Consider the following 21,349-nt stretch of genomic DNA (forward strand, 5'->3'; position numbering starts at 1 on the left):
TTAAAATATTGTACATTTTAAGAGTGCTATTTAATCATTTGCACTCGGGCTGCTGAGAGACAGACACATCTATGTGTCTCTAATGCAAGCTGATGCGTGGCTGTCTTCCGCCCATGGCTGGTTATTTACGAGCTTGGCTGGTTGCTTGGAGGTCAGGGAAATGGCTTCTCTCAGCTGTAATTATGTGGCGACTGCTGATGTGCAAGAGGCACTCAGCACTCCCGGTTTAGATTTACGGCTATGGTTGCGTAACGAATTGCAGCCAGCCACTTTAGACTTTAAGGCCGGACCATGGTGAGGAAAAAGGGAAAAAGGGCTTTGTTTTGTCTGAAATGATTTGCCATTTTTAAGGTCATTGGGTCAGGATGATTATTGCGACCCTTTGCCTCCGATAGCTGTTTTTATTAAAGTGAACTATACGTTTGAAAAGAAAATGGTTAAATCTTACATGTTTGTTGACCTATTTTAAAACTTAGTCACTGGAAATATGGTGGTGGTTTTCATGCTAGGTTTGGTGTAGCTTAGTAGCTTGATTTCGAAACATTGTTATCCTCATCGGTTGACAAGACAATAACACACACCTGTTGGAAAAGCAGGAAAGGAAGTAAAGATTACTGATGATGCATGCTTAGCAAGTCCAAGTAAGAAACATTACTGTATTGCCAAACTGCAATACTCGCTATTGCCCTTTCCTGCTTCCCTGTCAATCACAGGTCCCTTAGCCATTTGTGGGCATCTGTGAATTCATGTGTGCAGAAGAAAGCAGGTAACACATTCCTCCTGAGCGGCAATCAGAAAAGACTGCAAAACTGGATTCATGTGTCATTAGGAGGGAGCATGTGTTTACTTTTACCCTCTACTGGTTCGTAGCTGTTTTAGACAATAGAGCAGAAATAGACAATACAGCATTTAAAGAACTTCCTGTGGAACCACTACTCACACAGAGAGAGGGAATTTGGTGAAGGTGAGATGAGTGCAAGCTACTCAAATATATATTTTTGCCAAAGGAATATTGTGTTCATATTAAGCCAGTTTACTCAGTCTAGATCCAATTTCTTTTTTTGTTCCTTTGCACACCACAATTTCCACGTTCCGGCTGGATAAAGCCTAAACATAAAGCTGATGATGGACATTTGATTGTTATGAAGCTACCTACACCCATCATTAATGACTATGATGGGCCTAGAGAATGGATCCTCTTCTGTAGCCAATCAGGCTTTAATAGGCTTGCCGTAAGCCTTTTTCCCCCTGACCTATTCGGAATACATCTGAGGGGAAATGTGTCTTTAATTGAGACCAAGAGTGCCTACTATTCCCATTAGAGAAGCCCACAGCACTTTATTAGCTAGTTACCAGTGTAATTAAAGCAACAACTGGGACTAATTGTCTCTCTGTACACAGTTTGAGACATTTCATATTTAAGGGAAGGAAATACAGCAGCGAAACACGGCCCAGAGATCCAGACATGGAGATATTTGTGGAAATGTTGGAGTAAATAAAATATCTATATCTCTAAAGAAACAAATACAGATAAATACATAGCTATGTGTTTGTTTGCTTGCTCTTTTTCATTTATTTTACAATTGATTGAGTTATTTTAAAAACCTTTGTGTATTAGGGGCACACTAACAGCCTCATCCATCATTCAAATCCTCTGTCATAGATTTCTAGCCTCTGAACTCTCTCTCTCTTTCTCTCTGTTTTCTTTTCAATGTTGTATCTTTTTTTTTTTTCATTTTAAAAAGAGAAGACTCCATCTGTCTCTACCATGTGTAAACACCATAATAGATTTTCATGCTGTCAGTATTTTTAGGCTTGTGTCCAGCACATTTTGGTGATTTGGTGATTATCCTGTACATTATATTACATATATTACCTGCTCTCAGTGGCAGGCTGTGCATTTCACACTTGGGCCATCATTATGATGCGACGGCTTCAGAACTATCACCATCATGTGCATGTATTTATATATAAAATATTTAAATAAAATTTTAAAGGTCATAACCACACAATCAAATAATCCAAATAATAACCATATAATCTTTTTTTTATCTCAGACTGTAGATTCCTACAAAATGTTGTGGTTTTGTGCAAATTTAGTTAAATCCACTACAGCGAGATACATACCGCATTTTTCGGACTATAAGCCGCTACTTTTTTCCCTTGTTTTGAACCCCGGGGCTTAAACAACGAAGCGGCTTATTTATGACTCGCTAACTCCAGTTGCAACAGAAATCATATAAGCACAGACAGGTTTCCAAAACTCGTGCTTTTTTTATTATTCTTGGCAACAGCGTTACGGGTTAGTCAAAAAAACTTAGAAATGAGCATCAGAAAAGAATAAGGACATAATCCTCGGTCTTGCACACATGCAGTAATAGTGGAAAAATGCAGTGGCAGGCTATTCCCAAAATACCACTATGCTCCTAAAGGAAGCGCAACATATTTCACCAGTTACACCGTGTGTAACGTGTCTTTCGCTAAAGCCTGTGTAAAATACATTAGTGTAGACACCTGCAGCTTATAGACAGGTGCGGCTTATTTATGTTCAAAATAAAAATATTTGTAAAATTCAGTGTGTGCGCTTTATAGTCTGGAAATTACGGTATCAAATAATAGCTTAATGACGCTTCTTTTAACTGCACATGTGTTGCTTGTGCACAACCTTAGAAATGAACATGTCTGCATACAGAACAGCCCAAATATAACACCATGACACCATGTCTACAAATGAAGGAACCAAACTTTGTTTTAGATAGAGCTTGTGAATGAGTTTAAGGTCAATGTGTACGAAAACATTACACTTAGTGATTTCAGTTAGTCTTGAATAGAAACCTGATATGCAGAAGCATATAACATGGCACTGATTGTCATCTAGAGACATAAGATACATTGGCAAGTATGTGAACAATGCTGTTTTGGTTCCTGCTGAGGTCTTTATAAATATTAGTGAACAATATACTTGACCTCTCGCTATCTACACTCCCCTTGGTGGTAGAACAATGCATTATTCTAGCATATAGAAATCACACTGAATAATTGTAATACGCTGATAAAGACTAAAGTGCACGATCTTGAGAAATACGGTATGACTTTGAGATGCAACAAATCTTACTCTGAAAAATCTATATTACATCCTTAATACCCAACCTATACCCAAGCCTGCAAGGCTAAATCTTTTTTTTTTTTATATGAAGCAAGAATATGAATCATAAATAATAAAAAACTGTGTTTGATATGAGAATTTGCAGCTCTGTGAGTACACCAGAGGCCACAGCTCTCACTTGTCTTTTTTTTCATCCAATTTTTATAAATGTGATTTTTAATGGCACTCATTATTTTAAAGTTATTTATACATTTGAATCTACCTGTTTGTTTATTTTTACGTTATTTCTACATCACACACAGTACTGTTACTGTTTTCCACTAATGGACAAGTGCTTTATTCCTGTAGTCATCAGATTATTCTACTGTACAGTTTGTGTAGATTTGAGTACAATGTTTGCACCAACATCCTCACTCCTTCTTCATTAGAGTTTTTATTACTCAGATCAAAATATGCATTATGTATAAATACATTAACTGTTATACAGTAGCACTGTTCCTGTGTTAATACAAATATCTCAAGTCAAGTCAAGCCAAGTCATGTCAAGTCAAGAGGCTTTTATTGTCATTTCTACTATACACAGTGGTACACAGTACACAGTAAAAATGCGACAACGTTCCTCCGGAACCCTGGTGCTACACTAAACAACAACATAGAGCTACAACACATAACACAAGCTACATAAAATGCATCGAGTGCAACCTATTGCAAACAGTGCAGATGAAAAACAGTACAGACAAACAGACAACACAAGACAAGACACAAAACCTGAGATAGCGCCGACTACTAAAGCTACTGTATACTCTGAATATACAGTACTGAATATCCAGTACTGAATATATCTCAATGTAAAAACAATATTTCAAAATGAAGTATCCTCAAAGTTGAACTGAAACATTTCTAGGCTTAATCTGAAAATGAGTGCATTTCGCAGTGTGGCCTCCTAGCTTATTAGCAATCGTCCTTATTGACCAATTTGTGATAAAGAGCATTAGATTGCTACACAGCAATGCAGCCTCCAATCATTGTTTATCAGACCACACTTCACAGATGCGAAGCCATTTCCTCCATGCCTTTTGCTTCAGTTTCTGACCTTAGTCAAAAATATAAAGATTTATATCCAACTGCTAGCACCTTATCAGGAAAAAACATTGGAAGAAAAAACGAGGTTAAACAAAGCATATTGGTTTAGTCTAGCCTGTTTATAGTCTCTGCTCACACTGCGAATTATGCAAGGGCATGCTCATTTACAAAGACTGAGATCTCCGATTGTTTCCATTGAGGCTTGTAGATGAGAAAAAATGACTGTGACATTAGCTATTGATTTCACATTAATGGATCGGCCCCCTTTTTCAGCCAGACACATTGATTTCTATTACGAACATATCACACCAAAAGTGGCTCAATAGACACTCTACTGACACAGTCCTAGCTTAGATTTTCCTACATATACTGCAGTTAGAATTCTGAAGTAGCTATAAAGAAGAGCATACCACACAAGATGTGTTTTTTTCCAGCAAATCTGTAAGTATTAGTAACGTACACAGAGAAGTCAGAAACCTAGGTGTAATCAAAGTCAAAAACACAGACAGGAAATGCGCAAATTCAATCTAATCAGATAACGTTATATAATATTAATAATATCTATTATATTAATATTCATGTTATAATTATTTATTATATATTATATGTAAATGGATTAGTAGATTCTTACCTACTGGTCATTGCAGGTACAATTTTATTAACTGATGATAGTGCCATCGGTTAATGCAGGTTTTCTTTATTGGCTTTTTTGCTTTAAGGAATTACTTCTACTACTACAACTATTACTATTATTACTAATACAGTATATAAAAAATCTCATTTGGACATTTTTGAAATTGAGCAATATTTACCTGGAAAATTACTGGCAGCCATTTTTACATGACTGCTGAATACATATACCGTAATATTGTTTTACAGAAAACCAATAATGTGGCCAAGCACATGTATAATGTAATGAAACAAAAGCTTTACAAATGCACATATCAATATTTTATAATTAATGTTTATTTAGGGATCCATGAATCGTAATTACATAACAGGAATCCTAATTAAATTAAATTACATTACATGTCAGAATTTGGGATCTGAGGAACAAGACCTTGGGATGCGGAAAAATAGGAAAGATTGAAAAACAGAAATATTTAAAATTATGTTAAATACAATATGAATTAGAAATATTGTGTTTTTACGAACATAGCTACAAATAAAATAATTGAGCTGGTCAGTTACCCATTCCAGTGTAAACGTAAGATAGAATAATACTGCATTATCAAGATAATGTTAATTATAGTATGTTTGGAAAATAAGTAGCACACATTGCATTATACTGTATATTTTAGTGCTTTTCATCATTTTGAAAATCCTAAACTCCCATAAATGGTCCCTATCATAATACAATCCTCTGCTAGTTATCATAACTTCCCTTCACTCAGACATTTGCTTCAGATTACATGTTTTAGAGAAGCAATTTTTCTATATGCTCTACTTTCTTAAACTAATATAAAAACATTATGATGTAAATCTCTTGTATTTCAGCTCTGCAGGTGTATATCCTTTAAAGCAGGTGTGATTTATCTTCTAGTTCATCCCTCCTACAGAGAACCACTGATGCTTCATAGGTTGTAATTTTATAGACTGCTGAATTGATGCATTTTCACAGCCATAGGGGGAAATGTCCCAGCAAGGGGTTAATGCTACCAAACTGGCATCCCACATCCCCTTGTCCAGTGCCATATCTCTATTATAAACACCCCATTAGACTACGGCAATGTTAGAATAATGCTTTTGCCTACTGGAATGCTACCTGGAGGTAAAGCCATGTTGGGCCAGGAAACATCATCTTCAGCTTTATCTTTTTCTTTCACTTGGGTGTACCTTTGAAAAGAAAAAAAAAAAAAAAACACCTACATATATATTTTATTTACACACATACATATATATTATTTTTTTTAATTATTTTTTTATTTTTATTTTATTTAATAAAGAATAAATGGGATAAACAATGTGCTTTATGTTCTGCTAGCCTAGTAAATTCTGTACATGTAATGCTGCAGTGCTTGATTCCAGTTGATCAGAAAGTGTATTTATTCAATTAATTTGTTTATTTATTAATTTTTTTAAGTAGCTTTGCTCAGACAGTAGTCTAGCTATAAATTTAAATCAATGCACTCAAATTCCATGGTGCCGAATTGTTCAAATTGTATTTGAGCCAGATTATTGTATTTTTTGAACCCCCCCCAAAAAAGCTTAACATAGTAGTATTTACAGAGCAGTAAGCCAAATCAGTATCAAAAAGTAATAGAGTGGTGTGTGTATGTGTCAGTCTGTGTTGTCTATTCATAACAAATCAGATCATGTATTCATAAGACTAGAGATTTCCTACTCATTATTAATTCAACACCAACACACTTATCCAAACGCATACCCGCTTTAAAGGCTGAACGCATTTACGTGCTTGTTTTATCATGCCTTGTACCTGTAGAGTCAATTTCCTTTTTGACTTTCCTTTTTAATCAATCCTCCGTACGTGGAAATGATCACGACCACGGATTAATGCGCTTCTAAACACGGAAATGAAAGAGAAAATGAATAGGCATGGACTCGGCGTTCAGCGTCGGGTTAAATGATCGAGCGAGAGAGTGAGATAAAGCGAATAAATTGTTCGGAGATTAATATTTTCACATGCTCATGCAATTACAGGCCGCTTTGAAAGCGAATCAGCTGACTCGCAAAACCCCTTCCTGCAGATCATATCCGATTTGCCCATTTCCCACACACACACACACGTCTTGTTTCTATACTCAAAGTTTTAATTTCAGATGTCGTTCAGAAGTGGTTGCTGGACCATGAGTCTCTATTTGTATGCCAGTGCTTTTTAGTGATGCATGTCTTTTACTTAGTCCTGCTGTTCCACACATCCAGCTATATTGAGTACTGACTTGAACACAGGGGGAGTCTTTAAATGGGGAGCTGAATGATGTATAGAGGTAGGAGTTAATAGTGATGTAACTTAGATTGTAGAGATAGGAGGGTTTGTGTGTATGTGTGTGTGTGTGTGTGTGTGTGTGTGTGTGTGTGTGTGTGTGTGTGTGTGTGTGTGTTCGATAATATTTACATATTCAAAAAGTGACAGTTTGAGCATGATGCTGTAAAGCAACAAATCCAAACCACTGGCACAAATGATTCCGCAAAACAATCCCCGTTACTTAGCATTTATTCTTTTTCTTAATCCCGAATTTATATTTGGCAGCTATTCAGAGTTAATTACAATTATCTCAGTTTTACAGCTGAGCAGTTGATTGTTAAGGGCATTGCTCAAGGAGCCGGTGGAATCTGGCATGTGGCCGAAATGTTTCTCGGATTTACCCATGTGACCTTCTGGTCAGATGTCCAACTTCCGAACCATAACCACTTCCTACCTTCAATTTCTTTCAACTGCCCATTTTTTCAATAAAAGGACACACAAAAAAAAATACTGCAACTTCTGTTTTTAAAAGAATAATAAAACTAGCTGAGATTTGTGTGATGTACTTAACTAGAAAAAGTAGTTTGAAATAAGACAAATCAAACAAAGACAATATATAATATTAAAGCTAGCATAGATCATTAGCGCTTCTGGTGAATGTGTGTAGCTAGGAGAGGTAACTGGCTTTGCACAGCCACCACTGAATCTAGAAAGAATCCTAATGTAATGTTTAAATGTAAATAGATAAACAAATATTCAAATAAAGCTAATAATGTAAAACGAAAAATATAGCTAGCAGAGATCATTAGCGCCTCTGGTGAATGTGTGTAGTGAGGAAAGGTACACTATATGTGAACATAACTTGAACATAAGATTTGAGAAGAAATGTGATTTTTGAACATGTTTTGTTCCCTTTGTTTTAATGATAACCGCTTTTAGCCACAATTTGATTAGTAAATTCAGGTACTGATGAAGGTTGAGGAGGTCTGGGGTGCAGTCACGGATTCAATTAATCTTAAAGGTGTTAAGTAGGGTTAAGTCAGAGCTCTATAGAAGGCCACTCACGATCGTCCACTTCAACCCATGTAAGGCATATCGTCATAGAGCTGGATTTGTGCACAGGGCCACTGTCATGCTGGAACAGGTTCAGCTCTACTAGTGCATGTGAAGGCAAACCTAATACAATTGTGTGCCTCCAATTTTGCGGCAATAGTTTGGAGAAGAACCACATATGACTGGAAAAGTCAAGTGTTCCAGTGCTTTTGTCATTGTAGTGTACTTTGCTTTGCAGATCTACTGTATGAGTGAAACTAGGACCAAGTTAGGTGTCATGTAAATAAAAGTTTATTGTACAGGTATATAGATGGAATGAAAAGATGTAAAATATTTATTGACTAATAGGAAAGATGTTTTCACTTCTACTTTCTCTTTTTGGATTTAATAGTAGAAACCTGACAACAGCAGTGATTACATGCCTATTATATACATTACAAAAGAGTTTTTTTTTTTACAAACAGCTATTGAAATGTGTCGCTTAGATTTTTTTCATAGATTGTCATGTTTCCAAGAAACCAGAAATCATGAAGTCCTCTGTTTGGTTAACTTGAGACTGGAAATGTTAACATCACTTGAGAGGACTTATTGTACCATATCTACAATTAATCAGTAAAATATCACAATTTTTGTTCTTATATATTAAGCATTAGGATTCAAATGTATGGATTATCCACATAAGTATTAATTCACGATTATAAATCACACAGTGTAAAGTTTTTTGTTCCCGGATTCTGTGGTTCTGTATTAGGGGGTAGAAATAAATTTAGTTGGCAAAATAAAATCATATAACAATCCACCAAATATCGAATCTCCATTTGCAAATCATAAAATGCCACATCAGGCATTCGCAATGTAAATTAAAATATGTTGTAATTAGTGCATCAGGTTAGACACAAATGAACTGCAATTTCAACACGTTGTACAAATCGGGGTTTGATTCGAAAGCCGAAGGGCTTTTTTCCCTCCTGTTTTACGCATTTGTTCTGAAGTCGCTGTGGACGTTTTAGTGCGTCGCTCACATTCACACAGCAGGATCAAGAAGGTCAGAAGGACAGCGCCCTGGAGGGGACATGGGTTAAGTGTATTTTTTTATTATTTTTTGTAAAGGGCACTAGGATTACAACAAGAGCAGCCAGGTGTGTGTGTGTGTGTGTGTGTGTGTGTGTGTGTGTGTGTGTGTGTGTGTGCTCGCTCACTTTTCATCCATGCGTAGCACACTGTAGTGTAAAGGGATGGATTTAGGCCTGTAGGGCTGCCAGTATGCTACAAAAAGAAAGAAGAAAAAGCTGTAGGCTGGTATGAGTTACGATTCCTGGTACGATATGAGAAATCACAATAATCGAAAATGTTTTCCTATGTGAGGATTGTAAAGGTGGAAAGAACACGCCATTTCTCCTGACAGAAATTCTGTGTAGCACATTTTTATTATTTCTTTCTTATAAACAGGCATAACATTGTGGAGTGGGATGTAATATTTTGAACAGCAAGTGAACAGTCAGTTCTTAAATCTGTTGTGTTGGAAACAGGAAGAATGGGACATAGTAAGGATATGAGACCATGTCATGATGGCCACACAAATGGGCGATGGCATGTTCAAAACGGCAGGCCCGAGTACGCAGTAATCTTCCTAAAGTCTTAGACCAATTCCACGGAAGAGTTCCTGTAGCACAGATCGCTGGAAAGGTTCATACTGGCTATGATTGAAAGGCATCAGAACACATCACAGTGCATTACAGCTACATGTGTGTGAGGTAATATAAACACAAACGCAAAAACCTCAACCCCAATCGAGCATTTGTGAAACGAACTGGACAAGAGTCTCATCTGTAGCACATGTATGTATACACTTAATCTGGTCTGTGGTAATTAGCATAATTATAAATAATAATTAGCATAAAATTAATTAGCATTAGCAATTAGCAATATTAATAAATATATATATATATATATATATATATATATATATATATATATATATATATATATATATATATATATACACACACACACACACACACACACACACACCTTGGTCTTACAATCGAATCATTTCTAAAAAAGACCCTTTTTATGTGTTTGTTTATGTATTTTTTTATACTAAGAAGAGGGTTTTTTCTTTCATCTCATCTAATTTATGCTGACATTTTCTGTATCTTTATATCTTACAATCTCACTGTCTAGCTTTTTCTCTCTCTCTTTCTTTCTCTTTTTTTGTGTGTGAGATTTATGTGAAGTGCCAAACATCAGGATATTTCACACACTTGCACATGCACTCTCTCTCTCACACACACACACACACTCACACCGAGCGTAAAGGACATACAGATTGGAGAATAGAGAAACATGTTTGTGAATGTTGAGTAGATTAGTTTCAGAATCAAAATGGCAAAACTTACATTGTTTATCTTTTATGCGATATTGCAATATTAAAGTTGCAATATTTACAATTATATATAGAGCATGTCGTATTAACGCCTGTAAGGTATTTTACAGAATAAAGATGAGGCATTTTAAAGATTCAATTACACAAGTGATCTAATATGATAGATGATAGATAATGGGTTATTGTAATTAATGGCATCTGTATTAGGATATTGTTTTGTCATGTAGTGACGGCTTGGACAGATGCAAATGCAATTAAGGCATTTAGTATTAATGAAGAGATGCTAAATAGATTAGAAACATGATTCAAAAATCGAAAAGCACGTTCGGGCAAAGGGTCGGGTGATGAACAAATGGAAAACGGGAAATCCAGAAACATAAAACCATGAACAGAGCAAAAGAAAGCAGAGAATCAAAAACATGTTAAAAAGACTTGGTACAGTCTGAGCAGAAACAAACACACTCAAATGCTTTTCTGTGATTAAAAGTCCTATGTGTATATCTTGCAGGAGTGCCTTTGTGTGTGTAAGTGAGAACAGGTGTGTCTTATTATGAGCTTGGTGATTGTGTGTGTGTGTGTGTGTGTGTGTGTGTGTGTGTGTGTGTGTGTGTGTGTGTGTGTGTGTGTGTTTGGAAGTTGTAGTCTGCTGTCGCCATGTTTGTAGGCAGTGTGAGATGTTGACAAGTATACATGGTTGTGACATGCTGCAGTATGAGAGGCTCAAGTCTCTGTGGAAAAATAAAATGCACATGAAATATTGATGTTTCTCTGCCACAGAGGGAGTGTTTTGTCTTGTCTCACTAGTCACACAAACAGGAGGGCCACCACCAAACCGTTCACGATGGAAAATCCACCAAGGCTCCGAAGTTTCTCTTCACACAGACATCACATTTCCTGCTTCATCTTCTACTCTTCCACTTCCATCTTCACCACCTCCCAACCACCTATATTTCTTTATTTATATTATTATTATTGCTTTATTTACATTTTTTATTCAGTTCCTTTCAAAGACCACAGCTACCCCATCCCCCCTTCTCAGTGAAGCTTTATGAAATTAGTTTCCATCTCATTACTTAACAGCATGATGATGAAGGAAACAAAGAATTCCTATTCAGAGTAACATGAGTATCATTTTATACATTCCTGAGGAAACTCAGATTTTAACTATCCTAACTCCGGTAGGAATACGACATTACACCTCTTTTATACACTATATTGCCAGAAGTATTGGGTCACCAGACCTTTCCTGCTCTATTTGTTTCTTTTCCAAACTGTTCCCACAAAACTGGAGACACTCAATTGTACAGGACGTCTTTAGATGCGCTATGATAACATTTTGCATTCACTTGAACTTGGAAATCCAAACCTGTTCCAGCATGGCAATGCCCCTGTGCACAAAGTGAGCTCCTTGAAGATCTAGTTTACATGCTTTGGAGAGGAAGATCTTGAGTGTTCTGCTATAGAGCTCTGATCTCATCCCTACTGAACACCTTTGGGATGTATGTGAATGCTGACTGCACCTCAGGCCTCCTCAACTACATCAGTACCTGCCTTTCATAACACCCTTGTGACTGATAAACACAAATATCCATAAGCACAGTCCAAAATCTAGTGGAACATCTTCCCAGAAGAGTGGAGGGAATTATAAGAGCAAATTGGAATTAAATGAGGAATGCAATGGTCCAAAATCACATACCACACTGAGGTGACCCAATACTTATGGCAATATAGTGTGTATAGTATATTTATTATTATTGTAATATTTTTAAATCATAAACAGTTGAAAAGCATGATATCTAAATTATTTCAGAATCTAAAACAGCTTCATAGGCCACACATCTGTTGGTCTTTTGTTTATGCCTTTTAAATAAACGTCATCAGCAATTTATCAGTATGAATTCCATTTACAGAATCCTTAACCCTGTGAGTCAGACGCACACCCAAATATGCTTTCGCATTTGTCTTTAGGATATGACCATTGTGTTCACTCGCGGGTGAAATTGAAAAGCATTCTTAGCTATTAAACAAATAGCACCATGCCATTACATTACTCCGGTTAGTCTTTCAAAATGGCTTCCCTGCACCCGAAAGTCCACTCATTCCCCTGGCCACAGGACGAAAACGCTGGCTCCTCGCCTTGCTGATGCATGCGTTATATTCCATTAATATTCCATCGTCTGTGTACTTACATTGGTCCGAGCATTAGTTCAATTACATGTTCCATTTGAGACCATTAGCAAATACATTACACTGCAAGCTGCGTTAGCGGCAGTTATGAATACTACGCTGACGATACTTTTCGAAGTCTATGGAACAGCTTAAGCAAATTATGGCGTGTTGATGTGTAGTGGTTTGGAGTTGCACTTGTGTGGCCCAGATGATATTTCTCAGCGAAATTCCTTCCTTATTACATATAGTTTATTGTAGTATGTAGTGAAAAAAAACAGTGATATGAGAAAGACTTTTAAATATGACACCTTTGTCTAGAAACTTTAATAAATTAAAATGTGTATTTAGGGATATGTTGAGGATTTCTGTCAAGTCAAGTCAAGTCAAGTTTATTTCTATAGCGCTTTTCACAACAGACATTGTCTCAAAGCAGCTTTACAGAAATCAACAGTTAAGGTGAATGATGTGTATTTATCCCTGATGAGCAGCCGTGGTGACTGTGGCAAGGAAAAACTCCCTTAGATGTAATGAGGAAGAAACCTTGAGAGAAACCAGACGATCTTCTGTAAAGATTTACTGTATGTTGAACTAATATTTATGGAAGGAGTCTACAGTGTTCACTTTGGAATACAGTGGTACCTTGACCTACGAGTTTAATTCGTTCCGTGGACGAGCTCGTAGCTCAATTTGCTCGCACATTAAATCAATTTTTCCTATTGAAAACTCTTAAAATGCCACCCCGTTTTTATGTTTCATGTAAAGATATAATGTTTTATACAGTGTATTTACCAATTTATTTATTTATATAGACGACTTGAGCTAACGAAGACGCTGGCAGAGGTCAGGGTAAAGGGAAAACTCGTTTTTTGCTACTTTCTCTATCACTCCTGTACACTATGTATCCCTGAACTTAAATTTTTTTACTTTTTCTTCTTTGCTTATCTTAATTTTCGTCACAGTCTTCGCGTTCTGGCTTCGCTTCGCCATCTAGCAGCGGCGTCTCGAGCTCGTACCTCAATTTTTTGCTCCCGTAACAAAGCAAATAAATTGACTGAGTGATGACTCAGACCTCGGAAAACTCATACATTAATTCACTCGTAGGTCAAGGTACCACTGTAGTACGTTTTCCGCCAAAGGAAAGTCGGACATAATGCTATAGAAAACCAGTCCACTTTTAAAAAGTGATTTTTTTTTTTTTTTTTGCCTATAATAGAAAATAGATAATAGACAAACTGTTTAAAATGAACTCAACAGCTCCCTTTATTACCCTTTATTTGAAGGTATATTTATTTCCATACAATGCGGCTCCTTTTATTTATCAAATTTAACCACCGTTTCAAGGTCACGGTTGCTTGCTTTTTGTCGCTCACCGATCTCGAACGTGCCCATCAATAAGCAGCGACTTCTCTTTTTTGCACACTCGAGCGTGTCATTTTCACGGAGGTAAGGGTCGACACTGATAGCTGCGAAATTGTCTCCATTGCTCATGCCATCAAAATCGATGTGTACGAGAGACGGGGTAACCTTGGCGAGATGTAGATCGTTCCGGATTAGTCGCTTGGCTTTAGCTTGGCTTTAGCAGTTTCATTTGTGAAAATTAGAAGGAATTCGAAATGCTGAAAGGTTTACGATTTCCTCTTCTGGGCGGAGGTTTAAAGATGATTGACACCCCTGTGCACTGGTGTACTGTAGGCAAAGGTGGAGAAGAGCTTCTTGTGTTAATCACCAGCCGCATATCAGCGTCTCTGTGGAGTAGATTATGATACTTCAAGGCAAATATGTGTGGATGATTTATTTCAGCTTCATGCTCGTCAACTGGGCAGTGCAATGCTAAACATCAGCCCTCAGTCTTGTTAATATTCAAGCCGTGCTGCTAAATGTAAAGTCATCCAGAAGAAAAAAAATGCCAGAAGCCAAGATGCCTGATAAGAGCAGCTTGGTGCTTCCCACCCACTGCAGCAGGGGTTTTGACAGCTCACCAGCTGAAGAGAAGAAGGTCAGCCTTGGGTCAGAAGTACATCACCTTGGTTACAAGTTGCACTCATTATACAGCTCCGTGTCTCTTCTGATCGTCTTGTTACTGTCAAGCTGGCTTTATGGGAGAGGCCGATCTATAGGTCCTCATTAGATTCTCTATTCGTTGTTTTGTTTTTTTGGTCGAGATCCCAACGATCTTTTACAGATGATGATGCCAGTCTGTATATCTGCGCTAGACTGTAAACCCTGCGCTAGAAAGTCTATTGAGCGCCAGTAGGAGTGATTACGAATAAACGATCCGCACAGATATAGAGTTTTCCACCCTCCAACAATACCAATAAAGGCAAGAACACAATGACACTGTAGTAAAATCGGTGAAAGAAGCAAGATATTTGATGTAAGAAAGAATCAATTTGTTTATAGAAGAAAAAGAAGAAGCTTTTATTGTAATTTCTACCATATATAGCTGACGCAGTCCACAGTGAAATAAAACAACATTCCTTCAGAATCCTGGTGCTCCATTAAACAACATAGATATACAACACACAACATAAAGCTACAGAACAGAACACAGTTTTGAAAAAACTGTTTCCTGATGGCAGGAGGGTGAAGAGTGTGTGTGAGGGGTGTGTGGGACGTCCACAATGCTGTTGGCTTTGCGGATGCAGCGTGTGGTGTAAATGTCCGTGATGAAGGGTAGAGAGACTCTGATGATCTTCTCAGCCGTCCTTACTACCCTCTGTAGGGTCTTGAGATCCAAGACGGTGCAGTTCCCAAACCAGGCAGTGATGCAGCTGCTCAGGATGCTCTCGATGGTCACTCTGTAGAACATGGTCAGGATGGGGGGAGGGAGATGGGCTTTCCTCAGCCTTTTCAGGACGTAGAGGCTCTGCTGGACTTTCTTGTTGATGGAGCTGGTGTTGAGTGACCAGGTGAGGTTCTCCACCAGATGAACACCAGGAAATTTGGAGGATTTATCAAAGATCAGTGGAGAATGTTTGTTTTGTGCTTTTCTAAAGTCAACAACCATCTCTTTGGTTTAACACATACTAGAACGTATGGAATTCTAGATTGTGATTGGTCAAATGTGTGCATTTTAGATATAAACAACACATCTGTAAGCCAAAACAAATTCAATTACACTTCGCTTTCATATCAGTTCATTATTCTTGATTAGCTTCAGTTCATTTATTGTCAGGCTTTCACAAAGAGTCAGGTCCCTTGAAGAACCATCAACCCCTCAAGTGTTAAAAAGCTTTGTAATCACATCAACTTCACTACTAGCATTTCTGTAAGTGCTATACATGCTGGATATTAAGTTCACAGATCAAACATAATCGGCAAGAATAACTATGGAAGCTTGATTTCTTGAACACTTGTCTGCTCTCTTCATGGCCATTGTCCATTGTACATGTAAAAAGAAATCAGGTTTTGAAATCAAGAGTAAGTCATGTTATGACCATGGAAGTAAAACCGTACCTTTTTTTTCAGTTCGCGTTTATTTGCCGCTATTGAGGATCCGTTAAAGTATGACTCACTATGAAATAATATAATAATACACAAAATGAAACATTAAATATTTAACAGGACCCTGTATTTTAATCAACCCCATATTAATGAAAATTCTACCAAAAAAAACCCAAAACAAAACAATCCACCGCCACAAACAAATCACAAAAAGAAAGTAGGCGATTTGGACTGGCATGTGAATGAATACCGGAGATCTCCGTTACCAATGCAACCAGAAAATAAATAGTCATTTATATAAGTAAACATCTTGTTAATCCTTCAGCAGGAGAAAAATAGTCTTGATTAGAAACCAGACATGCAACAGCACAGACTGAACGCACACACAGACAAAAGATAATGTGGGTTGGACCGTGTGGTTGTTTTTTTTTTCAAAGTCTGATTGGTAAGAAGGTGTTGATTAATTTCCAGATGAATGATTCTAGACTTAAATGGCGGATGCTCCAACATAATACATGGCTAACTATAAATGAAGATATTTTTTTTTAAGGTGTTTAACAGAAACAATAGGGAGTTTTTGGTGTCTGACAAGTTTCACAGTCAAAGCATTAGCTGTATGTAACTTGTAAGTTTTCTGTCACAGGAAGTTCATCAGAATGGAGGTTACTTAGCAACAAAATATGCTTTTGTTTAATCAGTTTTAGATAATAAGAGTGCATTCTATTAGTTAATTTAAAGCAACTGACAGCTCAGAAATTTTGAGATGTGCTCTGTTTTTATAAGAAAGTACTTTATTTATCTTAGTTTACACACTAACACTTTTTAAATAGTCCTCTTGTGCAGCAATACGGCGCTCCCAGTGTTCCCGTCATTTCTGTGTCCAGGAAGCTTTGTTTTCAAAGCTTGTCAAGCACCTTCTGAGATTCGCGCTGAATCTCCGCAATGGTGTCAAAACGACAACGTTTGAGCTGAAGCTTCATCTTCGCGAAGAGTGCGAAGTCTGCAGGAGCCAAATCTGGCGAGTAGGGTGGGTGTGGAAGTGAGATCATGTAGTTTCCGGTGAGAAACCCGCGTATGGGGAGAGCTCTGTCACGGGGTCCATTGTTGTCGTTCCTCTTTGTTTTAACTTGCTGTCCATGATCAAATAGCAGACGTGGTAAAGCACGTGGTCAGATTAGCACCAGTTATGGTGCTCCCTGTGACTGTGCATGCACCCTTGTGCACTGTGCTGCCATATGTGCTGCCATAAAAAAAAAAAAAAAAATATATATATATATATATATATATATATATATATATATATATATATATATATATATATATATATTTTTTTTTTTTATATTATATTGTATTTTATATTGTGGTGGCATGAAATAGATATTATAGATAGATAGATCTATAGATAATAGATCCCCCTCCCTGTATTAATTTTTACGTGTGTTTTTTTGCATTATGTCTCCACCCTTGTGTCCTCATGTATCTTTTTTATTCACAGCTGTTCCCATTTTTGTGTTTATTGGTTTATAAAGTAACTTGTTCATAATAAGAAGCCATTTATGTTCCATATTTCATGCTTTCCTTCAGGTTTGATCTTGTGTTTCAGTTTCTTGCTCTTGATTTTGCTCATGTTTTGATGTTCGATGATCGCCTGACAATTGCCATTTTACCGTTTTATTGTTTTACCGTTATATTTACTTAAAAATTCTTACCAACACTTGCACCCACCTCCGCTTCCGCTGATCAATAATGCAATATCCAATAATATCTTTTGCTGATTGTTTTTGCTTCTTAATAGAAATAAATACTTAGAATTGGCAAAAGTATTCTCTAGTAGTAATAAAAATGTATTTCAAGCTTAAGCATCTCTAAAAAGAGGAATCATAATCATGTATTTGTTTTGTTATAATAATCTTATAATAGGAAATGCTTTAAAAAAAAAAAGACCAAACACAAGATCCCTTTGCTTGCTAAACAGTGTTAATTAGGTTCTGTTATTAAACAGGCTAATTGAAGGTTGTTTTCACAGTAGACGCAGCCTTAGCGACATTTTGCTACATAAGCTCCACTGTCAAGATGAAAAATGTCAAGAAAGAGACATTAGGCCAGCTCCGTGTAGCGTCCGAGATGAACCAAAATTCAGTAATGCTGTTTATAAAGACATTAAACTTGAATGTGTTTTTTACAAGGCGTGTATATATATATATATATATATATATATATATATATATATATATATATATATATATATATACACACACACAGTATTTTGTTGTTTCTTTGTGCATTAGAGTAAATAATTTAGAAAAAAACAAGCCAACCTACATAAATTACTGTCACCTCTGTACATTTTGCTCAGACAGGAGTACATTAAGATGTTAAAAATCTTTTTGTATGAAATTTCTAGTTATTGCACTTTTTGTATGTCACACACTGTTGGGGGGGGTTTGAGTGGACACTGATTGTGCCACAAAAACTTCCTATATCTAGAGCTAGCATTGACGTCTGTTGAAATCAGATGAATATGATGCGACTGTTGACTTTGAAAAGATAAAAGTGTGTCATGCAATTTAATATTCATGAGGATCATATCCAGGATGTATTTCCATTTCCAGTGTTTTCAGAGGATTTTCTGAAAGCTATAGGGACTATAGGGGCATTTTTTTTTTTTGCATTACATCCAGAAAGGGATTTTTTTTCGCTTTCTTTCATGTGTAATGTTGTCCAACTGATTCTTGCAGTTATTCATCAATCGAGAGAGAGAGAGAGAGAGTCCTCCAAAATCTAAACTGCACATATCTATCAAACTGTCCCTCACTTCTTTCATTTCATACTTATCATCTAACCACTCTATTAATTCTTCTCACTGTCACTTCCAACCCCACTCTCCCCATTACCACATCTTCTCTGTCGAATAATGATTTTTACTATCAGCACTTTGTGTATGTAATGGTAATCTGACTCGCCCTATTGAAAGGGAGTGTTTAGATTCACCGCCTCCTCTTGTGTTCATCGTGAACGCGTTTAGAGTTGCCGAGACCAGAGTTCGATGGGATTGATTTGGATCGAGGCTGTAATTTCATGCGTATGTGTGGGAGTGAGTGCAAGCACATATCCTATAAAAGGCATCCTTAGCACAGTCAAGTGCAGATTGGAGGAGGCTCATGGTCTGGAATTAATATTCTGATCTGAAAATGAAGACCAGAAGCAGACAAATTTTACATTTTTGTATATTAAAATATGGTAATAAAACCAACATTTTTGACCTTTTTAAACTTTTAGTAACTGTTGTATATAGACTATTATATACAACAGTTTACATTTCTTTATTAATTATTCAGCTCATAGAATTTCGGTGTGATATATTCTCAGGGACACCACCAATGATTAAAATTGATTTTTGCTCAAAACATAATTCTCGGTACAAACTCTCCTGATCTCCTGTCTCTCCTCTGTGATTTTTACAAGCGCCAATCAATCTACTGCTTGTTGCTTTACAGTTAGAAATCTAGTTTCTCGCGTTTAATACATCACGGAAAATTGTTTCTTCGCTTCCTTTCCCTGCAGCGTGTTCTCCTTGCATCAGCACTTAGACTGTTTTACGCGTTGCCACAGAATCTGATTTCTGTTAACAACTCTCTCTCTATCTCTCTTTCTCTCGCTCTCTCTCTCACACACACACACACACACACACACACACACACACACACTCGAATCTCTTCATTTCTCTTTCTCTCTGACGTTACAGACGAGTAACTCTGTTTTTCTGTGACTCGATCTGTAAAATAAGATGGGATTTTTCTACCTCATAACCTTCCCAGGATTTTACAGGAGCGTAAGATTAGTAAATAAGGTCTGATGCGAGGAAGTGATTCGGTTGTAAACATGAACAGATGCCTGTTTTTTTTTTTTTTGTGTGCGTGTGTGTGTGTGTGTGTGTGTGTGTGTGTGTGGTTAGTAAACCTAATATGTTTTTTTTTTACAGAAATATTAATAGACAATGAAAAACCTACTTATTTTAATAATTTAAATAAATGCTTATGGAAATATTATTAGCCTGTTCCTGTCTAAGGAACCTACAGTAGAACAGTTTTACATACATTGTTTTACATACATTTTGTTTGTCTTTTGTTTTTTCAGCAGGTAAAGAAGAATCGGTGGCGACATTCAAAGGCAATGAGTTTTTCTGCTATGACCTGTCCATGACCCCCATCCAGAGCAGCACGGATGAGATCACGCTGTCCTTCCGAACCCTGCAGCGAAACGGCCTCATGCTCCACACGGGCAAATCTGCCGATTATGTCAACCTGTCGTTGAAGAGTGGCGCCGTCTGGCTCGTCATCAACCTCGGCTCCGGCGCTTTTGAGGCTCTCGTCGAACCCGTCAACGGCAAGTTTAATGACAACGCCTGGCACGACGTCAAGGTCACGCGAAACCTGCGGCAGGTAAGAGAGTGGCTTCTTCTGATAAGATGTACATCACCAGGAAGCTTTTTTTAGCCGATTCTTATCTGCCACGGGCACATCCTGGGAAACACTGAGGCTGTATGGAACATTATATATGCAAATCTTAGAAATTGTACAAATTGTACCAGTTTGTGTTAAGGCAATGTTGATTTGCTAACGTTTATGCTAGCATTATTAAGTGTATAGTGCCTTGTTGAGCCTCTTTGCCTCCTTAATGCTGCCCATGTGTTAATTCAGTAGCACCTCACATTCACTGATCGTCTCAGGATCCTCATTGTGTTTAATTCAAAACAACTTAAAGACTCATGCCTTTAGATCTAGTATACGCACACTGGGTTATATTTGCTGTTTAAAAAAAAAACACATAAATGGACATTTGGACAGAGATACAGAAATGGTTTTAGCCTTCTATCTACAAAAACAGCATTTAGGCTCACTGAAAAAAAATGTGGTTTCAGTGTTTTTTCACAGACAGATGAAGTGCTTTTTTACGGTTTTGATCCATTTTTAGTTTCTTGTTTCTCGCTTTTTCTTTTGCCCACATCGTTTTTTTACCAATCACCATTTTTGACATTCTGTCTAGGAACGTTGATTTGTATTTGTATTGATAAAACATTCTTACCCTGCGTTTACACCCGCGGCCGCTATCATGTTCATTCATATTACATGAGCATATGTGCTCATCTCACCTTCTTAACCAATCAGTCCACATGCACTTC

At 37.0% G+C, this 21,349-nt stretch overlaps 1 protein-coding gene across 14 annotated transcripts in view; it reads left to right on the forward strand.

Moving 5' to 3' along the window:
* nrxn2b (neurexin 2b) overlaps positions 1 to 21,349 on the forward strand; it is a 634,852-nt gene that overhangs the window by 273,996 nt on the left and 339,507 nt on the right. For 13 of the 14 annotated variants that reach the window (XM_046843343.1, XM_046843331.1, XM_046843340.1 and 10 more), the window contains one exon: positions 20,305 to 20,609. In XM_046843343.1, coding sequence (XP_046699299.1) covers positions 20,305 to 20,609 — 305 coding nt within the window. Of the gene's footprint in view, positions 1 to 19,864; positions 20,018 to 20,304; positions 20,610 to 21,349 lie in introns of those variants that run through there. The other variant, XM_046843344.1, reaches the window with a different exon arrangement.

The sequence above is a fragment of the Silurus meridionalis genome, chromosome 28 (genome assembly GCF_014805685.1).
Source record: "Silurus meridionalis isolate SWU-2019-XX chromosome 28, ASM1480568v1, whole genome shotgun sequence".
In the NCBI taxonomy this organism is placed as follows: Eukaryota; Metazoa; Chordata; class Actinopteri; order Siluriformes; family Siluridae; genus Silurus; species Silurus meridionalis.